Source organism: Vipera berus (assembly GCF_964194415.1).
Source record: "Vipera berus genome assembly, chromosome: 13".
NCBI classification, from domain to species: domain Eukaryota; kingdom Metazoa; phylum Chordata; class Lepidosauria; order Squamata; family Viperidae; genus Vipera; species Vipera berus.
The window spans coordinates 10,160,988-10,181,644 of record NC_138216.1 but is presented as its reverse complement, the minus strand read 5'-3'; the positions used below and the strand labels follow the sequence as shown (position 1 = coordinate 10,181,644).

Sequence of the window (20,657 nt, the reverse complement as noted above, 5' to 3'; positions counted from 1 at the left end):
CCTACCCTTGGAAATGGGTTCTCTCTCCTTTCTCTTCCAAAGAAACCCAAATAAACCAGAAGCACGCAGGCATTCTACTGGGGTTGCGTGAAGAGCCCTGCAGCTCTTCAAAAGCACAGAAGAGGTGGCTTTATCTGCCCAGCCATCCCGGGGAGATCCTAAGGTTGGAATTCAAGTTGAACCCATGGCTTAAAGAGCCCAGAGCTCTCCCCATTTTTCCAGTGCATGGTTCTGCCCCAGAACAGATCTCTGGGTCTGAAGGATGAATGCCTGAAAGCTAGAAATGCCCTTAGCCCCTTATTGTTCCATGGGACCTTGGAAATGGCTTCTCAAAATCTGATGGGACGAAAGCCACGAGTCACCAAACATCTGGTCGGCAGCAACCTTGGCTGGAAGAGAGCCAACGCGTACAGTTTCCCCTTGGTTTGGTGGGGTGAAGTCAGAAGGAAAGAAGGGGATCTGTTGATTGATGGGGGTGTCTCCCAAGATGGAAGGTGGAACTGGGGTTGGTAGGACTGGAGGAAGGAAAGGAGATGCCTTCATCCCTCTTGGATAAGACCGGGATGGACAGCTGATGATCTGCGTGGTCTGGAGAAATGGAACAAGGATGGTATACAAGCCACATCAGCTTTTTTTTTTTATAAACACCAGAACAGACGAGCCAAGCCAGGATCAAAAAACTGCCACCCACAGCCCAAAAGCAGAATTCAGACTCTACCTTATCACAAGACGCAAAGCAAGCGAGCATGCAAAGGCTGTGGTTTTTGCTCCAAAGAGAGGGCGAGAGAAGGGGGAGGAACCCCCCTCCTGATTCATTCGCAAAATCGAGAGAGTCGAAACCAAATGAAAAGAGAGAGAGAGAGAGAGAGAGAGAGAGAGAGAGAAAGAGAAGAAAGAAAAGGAGGCAGATGGGATCCACCAAGGATCGTGCGTTGCGTGAGCTTTGAGTCAGCTGGGACAGTTTAGGCGAGTTTCTCCAATTGATCTCCTTCCTCTCTAGCTTTGCTCCGCTTTCTGGAACGTCCAAGAATCAGGAGCTCCCCAAAATCCAGAGCTTCAAGAATGTCTGGGACCATTTCTCTCACAGCATTGGTCAGTTTCCATCGTCGTCGTCTTCTTCTTCCTCTCTCCCCTCCCCCCCAACTTTTCCTTTTACAAGTGACCTTTCACTTCCACAGTGTCCCACGCTTGGAATTCAGAAGCCGACCCATTTCACAACTCTTGATGCTTCATCTGGTCCAAGGAATCTCTCCAGTGGGTTCTCGACTTGTCCAACTTCCCACCTCCAGTGTAAACAATGCCTGCCTTTCGCGGGCAGGTTCAACCGTCCAACATCCATACCTTGAAGGCCTTCACAAGGGCTGACCCCTTGATCCTTACGCCACCCAGACTGGGTAGGCTAATAGGCGAACCTCTCTTTGCCTGTAGCATGAAATGCCCGGACGGGCACAAATCGTTTTCATTCAGCACTGAAGTGATGTTGGCTTGTTTGCCAACAAGGCTGATCGGCCACTGGGATTCTCTCACTGCTTTTCCTACATCCCTTTCATTTGGTTTTGCTGTTGGGGTTTCGTGCACATGGGTGTGTTTTCTTTATTCTTGTTTTTTTAAAAAAACCCCAAAAGGTAAGATTTCTAAACAGCTCACTACGAGGAAGATGAGAGATGATGGCGATGTCAGGATTTACAAACTCGAGGGTCAATTCTTCCGCTTTGTTAGAGCCACGGCCGATCCACCTAATGACCAACTCTTTCTCAATTGTTCATGTGCGTTCATCGCACTGTTTTTCCCCATTGAGTGTACATGTGTGAGCCTGTGATTTCAAGTCACAACAGCCTCTTCTGGAAAGAAATCATCCATATATATCTATATATCTCCATATACAGTTATATATCAATGATGAAGAAATAAAGAAAACCTTGACTCTGGATGGTTGGTCAGTGCTGAGTTAGGATTGGAGAACATGGCTCCAGGATTTGGCCAGATCTTCCAAGCGAGTGGCTTACTCGATCACCATGCAGCTAGGCAGGTGTTGGGAAAAGTATTTAAAGAGCTCTGGAGTCGCGCCTGGGCAATTTGTCAGCTCCAGTTCTTCCAGGTCGTGAAGCTGTGCTAGGCCTGAAAGTCCCGTGGTGGTCAACAGAGGGCAGCCTGGTAAAATGAAATCAGAACAAGTGAATAAGTGAATAAGAAAGAACTAACAAAGGAGAATATTTGTAGGTCAGGGTGGAAATGAGAGGGTCCTTGGTGCTCTCTGAGTTTGGTGGTTTTCTTGCAGACCTCTCATAACCCAACTACATAACTTCAGGGAGTGAGCTTTGTGGAGCGGAAGACGGAGGAGGGGGAGAGGGAGAGGAGGAGGAGGAGGAGGAGGAAGACAAATGTGGGGTTCCTGGTGCTCTCTGGGCTTGCTTGTTTTCTTGCAGAGGTTTCATTACCCAACTAGGTAACATCATCAGTGCTGGAAGGGAGTGGGCTTTGTGGAGAGGAAGGCGGAAGAGGAGGAGGAGGACTACACTATGGGGTCTTTGGTGCTCTCTGAGCTTGCTTGTTTTCTTGCAGAAGTTTCGTTACCCAACTAGGTAACATCATCAGTGCTAGAAGGAATGGGCTTTGTGGAGAGGAAGGAGGAGGAGGAGGAGGACAACTGTGGGGTCCTTGGTTCTCTCTGAGCTTGCTTGTTGTCTTGCAGACGTTTCATTACCCAAACTAGGTAGCATCATCAATGCAAACGTCTGCAGAGAAAACAAGCAAGCTCAGAGAGCACCAAGAATAAGAAAGAATATCTCCACTGGAAAGACTAAAATCAGGTTGCTTGAAAAGGAAACAGGGAGATGTCCTTCCATTCTGAGAATGTTTAATTATCTCTTATTGACACTTTTGTCCATATGGGTATGAGTGTATTTGTGCATGTAGGTGTGCCTGTGTGTATGGGTGCGTACCCGTTTGTACCTGCATGTGCACACGGGATCATGGGTGCCCCATGTGTGTGTCTAAACAGAAATGCACACATATGTTTGTGTGCCTGTATCTATCATAGTTTGTGCATCTGAGCCTGGGGTGCACCACTATGGGTCTAAGGTCAAAGGAAGTTGGGTGCTTTGGGATTTGGGATTCAGGCCCTGAGGGATCCAAAAAGTCTCTTCCAAACCCAAGTCTGACTGGATCTGAAAGGATCCCGCCAATCCAATACTCACCGGCAAGTGACAAGAGGCGTAAGCTTCTCATTCCCAACAGATGTTTCAGACCAAAATCTTGGACCTACAGAGGAGGAGAAGACAGGATTGTGAGGTTTTATTTATTTACTTCCGGGGGGAAAAAATGTACAGGGCTGCCCAATTCACTCATGGTGACTCCAGGCAGCTTATAAAAATGAACCACCACCCCCCAAACAAAACCCAATGCACCCCAGCCCCATGGCAACTACATTCAAACTGACCATTTGATGGGCTCCATATCACCCATGGTCCCTTTGTCTTTAGAGCCCTTCAGAAGACTATCAAGATGAGGGCCAATTTCATCTCCACATGGATGATGTTCCACAGGGAGGGAGCTACCATTCTTGGCCCCACCAGATGGACCTCCTTAAGAAAGGGAATCTATAACATCTTCTCCCTCCCCACCCACTCTGATGGATCTGGTAGATATGACTGGGAAAAGACGGTTCTTCAAACAATTTTGCCCCAGGTGTTGTTGGGCTTTCAAGGTGACAATCGTCACCTTGAATTGGACCAGGAAGCAAATTGGCAACTAATGCAGCTCTTTCAAGAGAGGTGACACGTGTGCAAATCTAGACTTGCACAGTACCATGTGGGCTGCCACATTTTGAACCAGCAGAAGCTTCCGGATGCTTCCAGATACAGATCCATACTTTGTCCCCAATGCTCCATTACAAATTACAAGCCTTGTCCTGGACGAGGCTCACAAGGAGAAAATCTCAGCTCCCTTTGGCCTACCTGGCAGCACCAGCGGAGATATAAGTTCCTAAGGGAGGACATGGTAGACAAGTAACTGAGCCCAGTGTCTGTTATCCGTACACACCTGCCAGAGAAATGAAGATGGACAACTGTAAATTTAAAAGCAGGAGAACAATGCAAATGCATCCAGTGATGAAATGTTACTTGGGCTTTCCCTGTGCTGCCACCACGGGGCTGTTTTGGGAAATTATACATTATACTAATTTTGGTCAGCCAAACCCCTCCTACCCTATGACATATTTCCTCCTCCTGATCATGTGTCTTACACCCCTCCCCTTTCTGGGATGGACTTCCTCCTTTTTCTTCCCTGGGGACTCTCCTCCATAACCGGCAGACACATGTGCTCCTGCATGACCAGCAGACACATGGGCAGACACTGGGAGTCGATACTGTCTTTTGACTATTCTGGATCAAACTGCTGTATTGTGATTGATCCCCTTGTTACGACCCCTGTGCTGGTCTGTATAAGCAGATGTTATCACTGTTAACAGCTCTTTTCCAGATAGCAGAACTCATGAAATACCTTGATCATCCAGAAATACCTTTATTTGCATGCAGATGAGATTACAGCAGACAAGGTGTAGCCAGATGATTTATGGACAGTAATTCAAGGTCAAAAGACAGCAGCGACTTAGTGTCTGCCCGTGTGTCTGCTGGTCATGGAGGAGCACATGTGTCTGCCGGTTATGGAGGAGGAGAGTCCCCAGAGAAGAAGGAGAAAGTCCATCCCAGAAAGGGGAGGGGTGTAAGGCACATGATCAGGAGAAGGAGGAAATATGTCATATGGTAGGAGGGGTTTGGCTGACCAAAATTAGCATAATGTATAATTTTCCAAAACAGCCCCGTGGTGGCAGCACATTCCCAATATCCCTTATGTGTGAGCTAGGACAACTCCTAATTCCCAACACCTCAGGGGCAGGATCAGATCATAGAGGATGAGTGATACCCAGCTGGAGAAGAAGAGGAGAACATCTTTAGATGATAGAACTTGCCTACTACCAAATACGAAGACTTCTGGTGACTGAGAAACTGGCTAGGGCAGCAGTGTGCCCCCTGTCTCCATCCTGATTCTATGAATAGATGCATTCAAAAGTGCATCTACCCGCTAAGCAGTATCCCTGGGAGGTTGGTCTTATAATGAGCAAGTGAGCTACCAATGGAGATTTGGAAAAAGGAATAGCTGGATCACGTGTTGAGACGACGATAGCACCATAACACTTTATTGGATGTGTTACAATAAAAGTGGCCATCGGTTACAAGTGACCTTGAGTCGTAGGTCCTTGAGGAAATGTTCTTGAGGATCAGCATCTCACTGGGGGCCCTTTGAGGTACTGAAGAACATTATAGAACACTGGGAGCTACCTTGGACCAAATTAGATCTGTTTCTTTAATTTGGGACCATCTCGTGGGTTCTTCCATTGCCTTACCTCATCCATGTCTGCTCCACTCTCTACCCTTTATCCCTTTGCCTCTTTGGATGGTGACCTTTGTAGGTCTTCTCAGTGGCTTTTTTGTCTCTGTCAGTTGAAGACCGTCAAAGACTGTCAAGCTGTCCAAACATTGCTATGCCCTGGTATACCTAATTCCCTGGGATGTCTTATTTCAGGCCCGAATTTTGTCACCTGAATGAGAGGATCAGGGCTCTCCTTACCTATCAAGCACCAGCTCTTCCAACTTGTGGAGGTCACAAGCGATGTACTCAAGAGCCATGTCTGTGATCCGAGGGCACCATGACAGGTCCAAGCTCCGAAGCTTGCGGAGGTTCTCTGCCACCAGCTCCACCCCATCGTCCGTCACCTTCGAGCAACCGGAGAGGCTGAGCACACTGAGGTTGGGGAGGCTGTGCACCATGTTCACCACGCCGTGGTTCGTGATTTCCCAGCAGGAGTTCAGGCGGAGAGTGTGGGTGGTGTAACCTTGCTTGGCAGTGAAGTAAGCCAGGGCCGTATCTGTCACGTGGTAGGCTTGAAGATTGAGCTCAGTCAAGTTGGGCAGCAGCTGTGAGATGGCCGCAATTGCATCATCGGCCACGTTAATGCAATCGCTGACACTCAGGGAGCAGATGCGGGCATTCAGGCTCGACCAGAGACCGGCTTCGGTGAAATCATTGCATCCAGACAACTCCAGGTGCATAAGCCCTTGCATCTGTTCTAGCATTACCTGCAAGGGCGACAGGGAGGCTAAGTTCACAAAATTCACTCTAAACCTGGGAGAGCCCCAAAAAACCATGGCTGCCTTCACCCAACACACTTCACATGTTTGCTGTAGTGGTAGTCCTTGACTTACAACTTTCACAACTGGGATTGGAATTTCAGTTCTAAGCGGTGCAGTCATTAAGCAATGCGGTCATCCTGGGACTGGACCCGATTTTATGATCCGCTTTGCCATGATTGTTAAGAGAATCACTGTAGTCAACCATTGCAGGAAGTCCACCCGTGGGCTGAGTTCACGCAACAAGCTCAGCCTGGTTACTGAATTAACCCAGCTTTTAGGTATGCAAAATCTATTATACCCAAGAGGATGGATTTGTACAACACACCGCAAGTTTTAAGCCTCCCCAAAACTAACCAAGGTTGACATTAATCAAGTTTGGCCTCTTTATAAACACGCCTGCTGATCTTCGTATAGAATCTCATAAGGTGTAGAGAAACATATCTCTGATGTCCCAAGCAGACACATGGCTCTTTTTTTTTTACAACTTCTGCGAGTTTTCTTTTGGAAACTTTGTGCCTCAGAATTGTCAGCTGATTTCCACTGGGATGCTCTCAATATTGGCTAAATGAAAGTGAGTGTGTGGGTCTGGGTGTGGAATCGGTGCCCCTCCAGACATTGCTAAACTCCCAACTCCCAGTAGCCCCACTCAACATAGCCAATAGTGAGTAATGCTGGAGGATGTATCTCAGCAACGTCTGGAGGACCACAATTTTCCCAGTCTGGATAGCATACGGTTCAGTTTGAGGCGTCTTCCTGGCTTACTGAAGTTCTTTCGTAACCAGGGAAGGTTCACATCCCTGGTTTAAACTACTATAGTGTCAAGTGCCAGGGAAATCAGGAAAATCCAGGCAGTTCAAATGTATATAAGGGTTTATTGCAAGCTTAAGCTCTCTACGAGAATCTGAACTACTATCTCTGAAAGCAAATAAGAGTCAACAGAATTAAAAGTGAGCTGGACTCAGATCACTTGTGGACCTGAAGGGATTCAAGTCTGATGATGTCTTTGACCCCTCCCTTGGGCTCAGCCTGGTCATCTCCTACATCCAGTTTGTTTCAGAGGAAGGCCACAAGAAGCCACAAGGGTGTCTTGTACACCATCATGCCAGTGACACAAATTATGTTTCTCTGATGCTGCTAACACCAAATACATCATTTTCATCTCTTGAGAAAGTGATATTGCTGCGACATGCTTTGTAGATCAAATGCCTCCGGTTTAATCTTCTGCAGCTTCCTGTCAGTTATAGCTCAAATCATTTCTCACTCAAGCAGACAGTGCTGCTTTAGATGGAATATAGTCTCAGTCAGTATAAAACTGACACTTTTAATTGGTAAAGTTATTGAGAACCGTTTGCTTGATTAATCAGTTGGGAACGAAATAATCTGCAATACGATGTTTTAAGATTAAGCTTCTTCCCCCTCCCCCTCATTACTGTATTTTAGTTCTGTTACCAAATCAGGACACAGGAAACGATCAAAGACAACTTTTCCAATTACTGTAATTGTAATTGCTCACTAATAGCAACTTCACCCATCTGCTTAAATATCTCAGAAAGATATCTGTTCCAATGGGGTTTAGGCAGCCTGTGGAGACAGCACTGGGTTGCACTGAAGAGAAATGGTGGCTTGTTGGATACCCCTCACAAAAAGAAATAGAATTGGGTCCAATTAGTCTGGTGTTAATTTTGTACACCAAAGCAGGGCTTCCTTTGCGATGAATGCATGTAGAATTAAGTCACAAAATCCTGCATGAGTGAGATGCTACGGGAAGCAAGATTTATTGGTTGAGTTCCTACTTTGTGCTAAGTCATGGTTGACCTTAACTGGGGTTGACTGAATAACCTACAATGGCTAGGTTCCCACTTGAGACTAAGCCATGGTTGACAAAGAAACCATATGGCATAGACTTCATATAATGTGTGGATTCCATCTGGAATCTCTAAATTAAGGATTGTTAAATGTCCCCTATTTTGATAGCCATTCACATGAGCATTTGTGGTGGTAAGAAGCACTGGTGCTCCAATGTAGCTTATAGGGGAAGCCCACAGTTTAATCTGATTTATGCAAGGTCAACCTGGACGCGTGTATTGCAGTGACATGGTCACCAAAAGGCCCCTTCTTCAAAGTGAAGGGGGCTATAAGCCTGTCAGACCCTCTTTAAACTGGGCTGGGCTGGGTGGGATTGACGCAGAAAGACCTCCAACTGTCCCACTTTTGTTGTGTGCAGGTCACACAAAAATGAGGTGGACCTTTCAACAGGTCCTCCTGGGTGCCAACTTGCCTTTTTTATCATAGTTTCTAGTCACCTATGCCATAACCTCCTCCATTAGTTCCATGTTTTCCAAAGCAACCTAGAACTAAGAAGAAATTTCCTGGCAGTTAGAACAATTAACCAGTGGAACAAGCTGCCTCCAGAAGTTGTGGGTGCTCCAGCACTGGAGATTTTCAGGAAGAGATTGGACAACCATTTGTCTGAAATGGTATAGGGTTTCCTGCTTGAGCAGGGGGTTGGACTAGAAGACCTCCCGGGTCCCTTTCAACTGTTATTCTATTCTAGTATGAGAAAATGGCAGTATGGGAACAACTTTTGAGGAGCTACCTCCAGCCTAGAGAGCCCAGACTGAATTCTGCAACAGGGACAGGGCCATCAGCCTGGAAGCAGAAGACCTACCTCAAGACCTGCATCTGTGATGGTCGATCTCTTAAGGCTCATAGATTTCACCCCTTTCTTGGAGAGGGCATAATTATCAATGAACTCACAGATGTCCAAGTCGGAAACCCCCACGAGGCAGAAACCATCAAACCCCCGGATTGCAAAACCTTGAAGGTTGACAAATTCCTTATCTCCATTAGGCAGGACATTGTAGAGCTCTTTGGTGTCCAGCACCGGCGTAAGACCCACCCAAAATTTGGGTTGATACAAGACCCTTCTCCACGCTTTGCACACCTGGGCCAGGACACATTTCTCACAGGCTGAAAAGTACATAAACAAACGGTTCAGGATCTTTTCATCCACAGCCAGATGTCTTTTGGTGGGGGAGCCAGACAGGTCTTCCAGGGATGGGATGTCCCCATTGGCTGGAGAAATCTCGTCGGAGGGAAGTCCTAACATGGTGGCTCCTGATGGCCCTCCTGCCAGAGCCGCCAAAGACAGCGGTGAAGTTAGACCAGGCATGGACAGGTCACTGTGATTCATTAAGGCTGGGCTGATGATTGCAGGCACGGAAGACTGGCACAAGCGGTTTTTCATCGCTGGGGTCCCTTTGGTGATGCTCGCCGAACCGAGTCCATTGGCCTGGGTGGGGAGTTTAACAAGTCCATTCCGGGGTAGACATGGGGGTTTGGTGTCACTGTTGCTAAGGTTCGACATCTTCCAAGATCACTCTGGAACACAACACAGAAGCATTAGATGTCAGGCCCAAGTCCAAAGACGACACAGTAGAAGCCAGTCAGTATTTTTATTGGCTTATACCTAACAGACAGAATCTTGCCAGACTAAAGCTATAATCAGATTCTAACCCGGGGGGGGTCAAACTCCTCAACATCACTTGACGTGTCGTGACATATCTCCACTTTTCCCCCATTGCTGGAGCTGGGGCAGGCGCAGTTTCGGCATGACGCATCCAGCCCGCAGGCTGGCAGTTTGACACCCCTCTTCTAACCTAACAGATATACCCTGGGAGTTTCTAGGGTTTGGCTACCTTCTGCCAACCTAGCAGTTCAAAAGCCTGCAAACGCCAGTAGATAAATTGGTTTAACTTTGGTGGGAAGATAACAGTGTTCTATGCTGGCCACATGACCACAAAAGTGTCTTTAGACAATGCTGGCTGTCTCAACTAGGAAACAGAGATGAGCACCACTCCCTAGAGTCAGACACAACTGGGCAGGGGAAACCTTTACCTTTAAACCTTTAGACAGAATCTTGCCAGACTAAAGCTATAACCTCCTAGCTATCAAGATGTACCTGAAAGTTTTTAGGGTGTGGCTGTCTTGAACCTCTTCCTCCTTCCCCCATTGCAGTTCAGGACTGTGCAGTCTCTCGTTTTGGGACCCTGTCCGGAATGTGCCGTCTCTTCCCTGAGACACCGCAGTCCTCTTGCTGACACTAAACCCTCCCCCACACTTCTTCCTTCAGTTGCACAATCCGACACATTAGTAGCATCCTGAACTCAGCCATTCTCAGAAGAATCCTTCCCTGGGAAATTGCCAGAAAAACCCCAAATGCTATTCCATACCGTTGCTAAGAACATAACATGAGGGGTCCATAGCGCGGCGTGTCTCCAGCTCATGAAATTACTTCCTTTTTAAATTGGCTTTGATGGACCAAAAGTGGAACTGGTTGGGGTTTTACCACTGGCATGAAAAAAAAACCAGCCATCTCTGCAGCCAGCTGAACAAAAGTGGCAGAACTGGCTACAAAGACAGGTCTTGTCATCGTGGGGTGATAAGGACTGTTCTTGAATTATTGATCCCCACCTAGTTAATTCATGAACTCTTGGCGGAGGGGAGCTTAGCTAGAGAACCTCACCGTGCTAAGCCATAAAGTGTTTGCGTTTTAAGCCGAGTAAGCTTTGGAAAAACAGCCACCGGAGTTTCTTCAATAAATAGCAAAACAAACCATAGATTACTTTGATTTCCACACACAGGTCCACGCAAGTCTTGAGCTGCAAGTCGGAAAGGACACTTTAGGCTGTCTGGATTCTATGTGCATTCCCCAGCTTTGATTTGCATATTCAAGCACAATATGTCATCTCCGGTATTTTGCCTCACAGCCTTCCTTTAGGCAGCTAGCAAAATAAATCATTGATAATTTCTGCTTTACACAATAGGTGCATTTTATGGGCAGTTTATCTCAGATACCTTCTACAAACAGCCTCTATCCAAAGGATTTTGTGTTCTGTTTGTCAAGATAGCAGTCACATCCTTTTAAAAGTGTCATGACCAAACTCCTGACTTTTTTGACCCCTGTGGACTCCCCCTGTCCATATTACCATAGGCTCTTTTGACTTTACAAGGCACTTGTCTCCCAGTCAATGTTTGAGCTTTTTTTGTGTGCCCTAAAACTATTATCTCTTATCTTTCACAAGTAATCCAGAACTTCTCAATGTTAGCAACTTTAAGATGTATGGACTTCAACTCCCAGAATTCCTAGTCAGCATGCTGGCTGGGGAATTCTGGGAACTGAAATCCACACCTTAAAAGTTACAAACTCCCAGAAATCCCCAATCAGCATGCTGGCTGGAGAATTCTGGGAACTGAAGTCCACACACTTTAAAGTTGACTGGGGAATCCTGGGATTTTGCAACTTTTTAAGATGTGTGGATTTCAATTCCCAGAATTCCACAGCCAGAATGCTGACTGGGGAATTCTGGGAGTTGAAGTCCACACATCTTAAAGTTGCTGAGATTGAGGAACACTGCTGTGACCCAACACTTAATCTGAAGAAAACTCCTGCTGGTTGATGATTTCATAACAGATGATTATTGTAAATTCAAATGATGGCATAACTTTGTTGTTTTTGATTCCTCCCACCCTGCCTTCCGTTCTGGCTTTATCCTCAACTGCCTAACTAGATCCTAAAGATGGTGAGGTTAGCTGCATTGGAGGAAAATGGCTGACATCCAGATTTTTGCTTTTAGTGTTTTGGGGGGCTTCTGAGCTGCCCAGAATTGTGTTTCTAAAGAGGGTAGCCAAACCAGCCCGCCAGCCAGCAGCTAGCCAGCCAACTAGCTAACCAACCAACAAGCGGCTACAAACTTTTTATAAACAGACCAATTCCAGTGACTTTCCCCACATCACTTCATTGCAATACCCTGGATTATTTCCCAAGGGATTCTTGAAGTAGCTCAGTAGTTTAATCATTCTGACCCTAACACGCTTCCAAGCTGTGATTTGCAAGGAGCTGGCAGCAAAATCCTTCCAGCTTCTGCTACGTTTGCTGGAGCTGTGCCTTGAAGGAAATTTTCAGAAGCCGTTACTCAAAAAAATAAAATAAAAATAAAAATGATCAGAAGCATTTACTGAGCCCTGGGGGGCTGGGGAGCTAGCCTTTGGAAGAGATTGGGGCTGGCTCCTTCATGTCCTGTGGAGATGTGAGAGGGAGGGGAGAAAAAAAAAACCACAATCAGACTTGCTGGATTCTGTTATTGCATCTTAATAAAGCTTAGTTCTAGTTTTCTTTTAAAGTGGGCTTCCTAATCTGGACAATGTCTGAAGGATAGTCATTTGGGGATGAGTTTCCGGACTGAAGGTAATAATAGACAGGTGAAGGTGGGTGGAGGCAAACTTGTCATTAGCAGGTCTAGAAAACTAAATGCACACCTGCCTAGGATTCCAGCTAGGACTGGACTCCTAGACAGATGCATTTAATTTTCTAGTCTCTTACCCACAATGTGGAAGTCATTTCCCTTTTCTGGAATCTATTTCCCAGCGTGGGTTGCAGCCCTTTGGTTTCTTGCGACCCTATTTATTTATTTAATTCCATTTATATCCCGCCCTTCTCCGAAGACTCAGGGCGGTTTACAAGCTTAGCAGTAGCCTTCATTCTATGTATATGCCTGCTTATTAGGGCTTTCACACAAACCCCCAAGCGGCATTATTACAAAGTCAGCTTAATTGCCCCCAACAATCTGGGTCCTCATTTTACCTACCTGGGAAGGATGGAAGGCTGAGTCAACCTTGAGCCTGGTGGGATGCGAACCTGCACTAATTGCAGGCAGCTGGTGTTACTTAAGGAGGCATTAGCCCACTGCTCCACCAAGGCTCTTATCTGGACCGAGATGCCCTACGCACAGTCACCCATGCGCTCGTGACCTCCCGGTTAGACTACTGCAACGCTCTCTATATGGGGCTGCCCTCGAGGACCACTCGGAGGCTTCAGCTGGTGCAGAATGCGGCCGCGCGAGTTGTGATGGGGGTTTCCCAGTACTCCCATGTAACACCTCTACTCCGCGAGCTGCATTGGCTTCCGGTTGCCCTCCGGGTGAGATTCAAGGTGCTGGTGATGACCTATAAAGCCCTAAATGGCTTGGGTCCGGGATATTTGAGGGAACACCTGCTGCCGGCATCAAGTTCCCTTCGTCCAGTGCGCTCATACAGGGAGGGCCTCCTCAGGGTGCCGCTGGTAAAAGACTGCCGGCGGATAACACCCAGGGGGAGGGCCTTCTCTGTGGGTGCGCCTGCCCTGTGGAACCAGCTGCCCGTGGAGCTTAGGACTGCCCCCGACCTTCGGTCATTCCGCCGGGACCTGAAGACCTGGCTCTTTGAGCTTTCTGGCCCAGGCTGAGAGTTTTTAAATGGGGTTTTATATTTTTTTCAGGGATTAAATTTAATTATTTTAACTGTTTTTAACTTTTGTATTGTATTGACGTTTTTTAAATACTTTGTAAACCACCCTGAGTCCTATGGGAAAAGGGCGGTATATAAATTCAATAAACAATAAACTTAAGTCGGTTCTCTCAATCTTAGCAATTCTAAGACTTGTGGACTTCCGTCCCCAGAATTCCCCAGGCAGCCTTAGAATATGTGGACTTCCAATTCCCAAGAATTCCCTAGCTTACATGCTGGCTAGGGAATTCTGGAAGTTGAAGGCCACATGTCTTAAAGTTGTCAAGGTTGAGAAACTAATCTTAAGTTCTGCTTAGTTTTTTTTTTTTTGAAGCTGCCAAGATTTTCTTGGCAACAAACTGAAAATGATTTGCTATCTTTTTATTCTGGGATGGTTTGTTTTTTTTTACTTCCCAGTTGAGCTACTCCTGACAGTTCCTATCCTAGTCAGAAGTCTAACCCTACTGAGCTATTTGAAGATGAGCCAAGGTAAGCTAAGAGCCACCTGCTGTAACCTGTGAAATCCACATGCAGTACTGAGCGAGTTTGTATATGTTGCCTACTGTCTGATGAGCTCCTGTGTGCTCTCATTTCCAGCCCTGTCGCATTTCACAAAGATTAGCCTGTTGTCTGGAGACTCTGTTGATGAGCTTAAAAGGCGCACTGGATTTTTCAAGAATCGTCGATCAGTACTACTGAAAACCAGGTAATTTAAGCCATTCTCCGTCACCCAACTATTGTGTTGAATGGAATGTCATATTTCTAAAAAGAATAGGAAAAGGATTGAATCCGCAATTGGAAGAGGAGCCCTTCCCATCCCTGCAGTAAGCTAACAATGTTAAATAGTTAGGAAGAAATAGTTAGGCGCCTCGGAGGTCTTCTAGTCTGACCCCCTGTTCAAGGCCGGAGACCTCATACCATCCCAGTCAAATGGTTGTCCAGTCATTTTTGGAAAACCTCCATTGATGGAGCACCCGCAACTCCGGAAGGCAAGCTATTCCACTGATTAATTATTCTCACTGTCAGAAAATTTCTCCTTGCTGCTAGATTGGATCTCTCTTTAACGAGCTTCCGCCCAAGACAAGAAATCTGGAAAAGGTGACATTTCCCTCCTCACCAGAACATTTCAGCAAACCTGATTTTTCTCTGGAAACATTTCCAAAGCAAGGATCTGCTTCACCGCACCGAATGTGAGCTTGTAGGGGGAAACAGGAAGAATTTCCACCATAGGCTCAATGCCTGGGTGAATCTGCTATTTAAAGCTCAGCTCGAACAGCTGGTTGAACAGCTGGCCACCACGTTGCCTTCTCGACCTCCTGGGGGCCTCCTGGTCAGGATTTGGATCTTCTGCTTCCCTTTAAATATGCCAGTTAAGAATTGATGGCCCCTTCAAGGTCCTTCCATGTGTCAGGTCAAGCTCTTCAGCCAGACTGGAAAGGCTGCCCAAATGTTCTACGCACACAATCTGCTTGTCACATCCAATTTGTCTCAGGCACACCAGCCTAACGTTGAGAGCGCTGGTCTCTCCTCTCGAGGGACTCTGGCTGAGAGACGCTGAAGCCAGGCTGGGGTTCTGCCGTCTACAAGCTTCCTGCGATCACGATCACGTGCCAATGCAGATTTACTGGCTTGGAGAAATTCCTCTCAGACACACGCTTGACGAGGCATGCTGCTTTCTTGCTGCCAACAAACAGGCATGGGCCTTCCTTTAATTCAGAGGACAAGCCAGCAGCTGGTCAGGAAGGGATTCAGAGGCAAGCAGTTTCTTTTGGAAGGGGAAGAGGGAGACAGTTATCCACACTTCAGCCTTGTCTCCAGTTTTCAAACCGCGGGTCACAGCGTTACAAGAAAGATCTGGATTTTGCAGCCATTTTAAGTGAAAGCAAAAGAGCACGCACCCTTTTATAATAATGAAACATACGAAGCACGGTTGCAGGAATTGGGTATGTCTGGTCTAGAGAAAAGAAGGACTAGGGGTGACATAGCAGTGTTCCAATAATATCTGAGGGGCCGCCACAAAGAAGAGCGGGGTTAACCTCTTCTCCAAAGCACCTGAAGGCAGGACAAGAAGCCACGGATGGAAACTCATCAAGGAGAGAAGCAACCTAGAATTAAGGAGAAACTTCCTAACAGTGAGGACAGTCAACCGGGGGCTTGCCTCCAGAAGTTCTGGGTGCTCCCATCACTGGAGGTTTTTAAGAAGGGACTATTGGGTCTCCTGCTTGAGCAGGGGTTGGACTACAGGCATGCCGAAACCGTGCCCACCCCAATGGGGGAAAAGTCACGATACGTCGTGCGACGTCAAGTGACGTTGTGGGTTTGACATGACTGGGCTAAGAAGATCTCCAAGTTCCCTTCCAACTTTGTGATTTTGTTCTGTTAAATAGTGCATTATTTAATCTGCATTTTCTTTTCTGGATAGCTAGGAAAGCTCTGAATATACAAGTAGGTCTCAACAGACAGACTTTTTTTTTTTAGCAACCATTCGAAGTCACAATGGCACTGGAAATAGTGACTCACAACCGGTCCTTGCCCTTATGAGAGTTGCAGTGTCCCCATGCTCACATGATCACATTTCAAGTGCTTGGCAAACAGCATGTATTTATGAGGGTTGCGACATCTGTTGGGTCACGTGACCACTCTCTCTGCAACCTTCCCAGCTGGCGTCTGACTGGCAAAGTCAATGGGGGAAGCCCGATTAGTTAAAAACTACATGATTTACTTAGCAACTGCAACGATTCACTTAGCCACCATGGAAAAAAATGTCTTGAAGTCAAACACAATCACTTAACAACCACATTGCTTAACAGTAGAAATTCTAGCCCCAATTGTCATCATAAGTCGAGGATTACCTGTCACCCTTCTCTCCGAGGTGGATCCACGCTCTTTCCCAATACCAGTCTCTAGCTATTAGTCTAGAGCAGGGGAGTGTCCATCCTTGGCAACTTTTAAGACTTGTGGACTTCAACTCCCAGAATTCCCCAGCCAGTTCTGAAAGTTGAAGTCCAGAAGTCTTGACATTTCCAGGATTGGACTCTCCCCTGCTCTAGAGCAAGGACTTGGCTATCGTTAAATGCTAAGCAGAGTCCAGCCATGCTCGGACTTCAGTGGGAGATTGGGGAAAAGAGAAAGAACATTTTCCTCCTTGATGATGAAAAGTCCATTGGTGGATCACCAAAAATGGTGCTGGACTCAAGGTGATCAGACTTGGTGAAAAAATGGTGCTTCTTTTCATCCTGTGGTCTGCAAGTTGTTGTCGAGAGTAAAAATTTGGCAGTTAAGTGCCTCTCTGTTTTCATCTTGCCATTAGAATAAGGGTTGTTGATGTTGTTGTTGTTTTCAAATGGGTTAGTTAGAGAAAGGAAACCTCTCCAGTTCTACGGAAGCTTGCTGAGAGTCGGCAGGATGGAAACTTTTCAAGGACATTCCAGCAGGTGTGAAGAAGATAGCAGACAGTTCTCATAACACAGAGGACCTGTTTACATGAGCTACGTAGACATCTGGAGGGAATTTGGCTGGGAAAGTCGTTGTTACATGCTACGGTCTGATGCCTTGGGATTTTAGAGTTAGTTACCTTGCTTTTACCATGCCATGTATTCAATAAACAGTAAGCTTTTCAGAAATGAAAATAATCCCGGTCTTTTATTTGGATACTTGAGCTGGAAGTTGACAGTTGTTTATTTTTGGCATCCAAGGAGCAGTGAGGTCAAACCTTCCACAACAAGCCGTGAAGGAAGTTCCCAGCCTTAAGATCTTAAGGAAGAGGAATGATGGATCAGCTGCCTCTACTCAGCAACCTCTTTGCCCAGGTAGTCACTCATGTCTGTTCCCACAGGAACGGGAAAAAAAACAATACACAGAAAAATGTGTCCTAATTTCAGCACTAATCACATTTCTATTTTTGCCAGCTCCTCTCTCAAAATAGGTATTTCCAGATGGATTCTTATGATATGCTTTCATGCCACAGGTGTGTGCTCTGAAGGTGTGCACTAGCTTATAGTCTGCACAGGTAATCCTCGACTTACAACCACCATTAAGCCCAGAATTTATGTCGCTAAGTCAGAAATTTGTTCAGTGAGTTTTGTCCCATTTTAAGACCTTTCTTGCCACAGTTGCTAAGCGAATCACTGCAGTTGTTAAGCTGATAAGACGGTTGTGAAGTGAATCTGGCTTTCTCCATTTATTGCTTGTCAGAAGGTCACAAAAGGGGACCACATGAGCCCGGCACACTGTGACCGTCATAAATATGAAGCAGTTGTCAAGCATCCGAATGTAAATTGTGGGGATGCTGTGAAAAAGGGTCATAAGTCACATTTTTTTCAGTGCCGCTGTAACTTTGAACAGTCACCAAATGAACTGCTGTAAGTCAAGGACTTCCTGTATTGACATTTGCTATGATCCACTGCTTGGAACAGAAGCCTTCTCCTTGCTGTGCTAGCTTTCTACGGTATAAGTGAAGGGGAAAACATTTATAAATAACGTCTCCCCCCCTTTTCCCCAGTAGTTTGGAATGGAACAACCCAAAGTCCTATCTAACCTGCCCGTCGGTTCTCCAGTACGGCCGCCTCCATGTGTAATCTGGGTGGGTGGGCAGCAGCAATTCATGGCATGAATTGTGCGGTAGGTAGGGCAGGTCCCAAGCAACCGACGAGGCTGTGTGCCTCGCGCTGGCTGCCCACGTTGTCATCCCGCTGATTAGAACAGAGCCTCTCCCTCCCGTTGGTGGTGGTGGGGAAAGCTTTGGGCTCTGCATTCAAAGGAAAGGTGCCAATTAGGGGCCCGTGTCCTCCCACGCCACTTGTCGGGTTGGCAGCGGAGGCATAATGCGCTCCCAGCATGGGGGCTCGTAGGCTGGGAGACGGGTCTGTCTCCATTTCCTGCAGTGACAGCTAGTGGTGTTTGGAGACTCAGCTTCTAGAGGTGGGGTGAAGTAAGGAGAGGAGGGGGTGATCAGTTTGGCATATAACAGAATAACAGAGTTGGAAGGGACCTTGGAGGTCTTCTAGTCCAGCCCCCTGCTCAGGCAGGGGAACCTATACCATTTTAGAGAAGTGGTTGTCCAGTCCCTTCTTAAAAACTTCCAGTGTTGGAGCATTCACAGCTTCTGGAGGCAAGTTGTTCCACTGATTAATTGTTCTGACTGTCAGGAAGTTTCTCCTTAGTTCTAGGTTGCTTCTCTCCTTGGTTAGTTTCCATCCGTTGCTTCTTGTCCTGCCCTCCGGTGCTTTGGAGAATAGCTTGACTCCCTCTTCTTTGGGGCAGCCCCTGAGATATTGGAACACTGAACAGAATAACAGAGTTGGAAGGGACCTTGGAGGTCTTCTAGTCCAACCCCCTGCTCAAGCAGGAGAACCTATACCATTTTAGACAAATGGTTGTCCAGTCTCTTCTTAAAGACCTCCAGTGATGGAGCGCCCATAACTTCTGGAGGCAGATTGTTCCACTGGTTAGTTGTTCTGACTGTCAGGAAGTTTCTCCTTAGTTCTAGGTTGCTTCTCTCCTTGGTTAGTTTCCATCCGTTTCTTCTTGTCCTGCCTTCAGGCGCTTTGGAGAATAGCTCGACTCCCTCTTTTTTGTGGCTACCCCTTAGATGGCCTTTTGCTTCAGAGTTGTCCAATGCCCAGCATGACTAGGTTGAAAAAAAAATCACATTTTGGACACCAAAAGCCAGCTCTTAGTTCGCTGGTGAAGTCTGTAACGCTGGGAAAGGCAGAAGGGAAGAGGAGGTGGCTGGACCCAGTTACAGAGAGAGTGATTGTGCCTTTGGAAGACCTGAAGGACCAGATTAGGGACAAATTACCCCAGAGGAAATATATCTACCTGTGAGGTCCTTGGTGCTCTCTAAGCTGGGTTGTTGTCTTGCAAACGTTTCATGACCCAACTAGGTAACATCATCAGGGCTAGAAGGGAAGGGGTTTGCTCTCTGTTCATATACAAGCGCCAATAGAAGAGAATATTTGTAGCTCAGGATTGAACTGTGGGTTCCTTGGTGCTCCCTGAGCTGGGTTGTTACCTTGCAGATGTTTCACGACCCAACTAGGTAACATCATCAGGACCAGAAGGGAATGAGGTTTGTTCTCTATTTATATACAAGTGGCTTGCCCACTGAGTGATGGAAGGAGGATTCATGATAGTTCCTTGATGATGTTGTTGTTTACTGTTAGCCTGCTTGTTTGGTAGTTCCTTGAATCAAGCAGTGTTCGCTCCTGGCAATTCCCTGGCTGGAGTTTTCTTGGCAAGATTTCAGAAATGACTTGCCATTGCCTGCTTCGTAGAATTGAGAGAGAGTGACTGGCCCAAGATCACCAAGCTGGCTTAGTGCCTATGGTGGGACTGAAACTCACAATCTCCCCATTTCTATACTGACACCTTAACCTCTACACCAAACTGGCCCTTTATGTGTTAGATTAGTTCTAGTATAACGGTACAGTCTCTTCTTCCCTAAAAGCCATGTGATACTTCTCAGTTGGAGCATGGCCTGTGGAAAAATCTCTGGATTGCTCCAGAAATGAATTTAACAGCAATTTAGATGCAAACAGTTTTGGATCTGCAATTTCAGGAACATTGCAATATTCATTCTAAAAATGCAGAACAGCCAGCTTGGCTTAGCAGTTGAAGCACTGGGTTAAAACCAGAGACCCTGTGATTGAAAGGGGAAATTATTCAAACCATGCCTAAGACAATCCCTGCATCATCTTTGAATGATCGTGGATGCCAGCGCGAGGGTCAACCTGTTTTCCAGAGCACCAAAAGGCAGGACAAGAAGCAATGGATGGAAACTGAAAAAGGAGGGAAGCAAGTTGGAACTAAGGAGAAACTTCCTAACAGTGAGAAAATTTATCAATGGAACGGCTTGCCTCCAGAAGTTGTGGGTGCTCCATCACTGGAGGTTTTCAAGAACAGACTGGATAGCCACTTGTCTGGAATGGTGTAGGGCAGGGGTAGGCAGCCTTGGCTCTTTTATGACTGCTGGACTTCAACTCCCAGAATTCCTGAGCCAGCTATGCTGAGGGGAAAGGGAGAGGTTTCCAAGCTGAGCCAGGCTGGCTCAGGAATTCTGGGAGTTGAGGTCCAGCAGTCATAAAAGAGCCAAGGTTGCCTACCCCTGGCCTAGGCCTAGGCCGCTTTATGACTCGTGGACTT

The 20,657-nt window shown here is 46.6% G+C and overlaps 1 protein-coding gene across 1 annotated transcript; it reads right to left on the bottom strand.

Moving 5' to 3' along the window:
- Positions 1-1,923: 1,923 nt before the first annotated feature.
- FBXL16 (F-box and leucine rich repeat protein 16) lies at positions 1,924-14,818 on the bottom strand. The gene is made up of 6 exons (XM_081338594.1): positions 14,632-14,818; positions 8,860-9,572; positions 5,629-6,137; positions 3,957-4,041; positions 3,198-3,261; positions 1,924-2,151 (listed from the first exon to the last, which is right to left on the bottom strand). The coding sequence occupies exons 2-6, from the start codon at positions 9,556-9,558 to the stop codon at positions 2,003-2,005; spliced, it is 1,506 nt and encodes a 501-aa protein (XP_081194720.1). The 5' UTR covers positions 9,559-9,572; positions 14,632-14,818; the 3' UTR covers positions 1,924-2,002.
- Between the last annotated feature and the right edge of the window lie 5,839 nt (positions 14,819-20,657).

Excerpts from the sequence above, each read along its gene's own strand:
- FBXL16 (XM_081338594.1), bottom strand. The coding sequence starts at position 9,558 with ATGTCGAACCTTAGCAACAGTGACACCAAACCCCCATGTCTACCCCGG. Across the intron at positions 4,042-5,628 it reads GAAGAGCTGGTGCTTGATAG|GTGTGTACGGATAACAGACA; the intron begins GTAAGGAGAGCC and ends TTTCTCTGGCAG. Across the intron at positions 3,262-3,956 it reads ATCTCCGCTGGTGCTGCCAG|GTCCAAGATTTTGGTCTGAA; the intron begins GTAGGCCAAAGG and ends CCTCCTCTGTAG.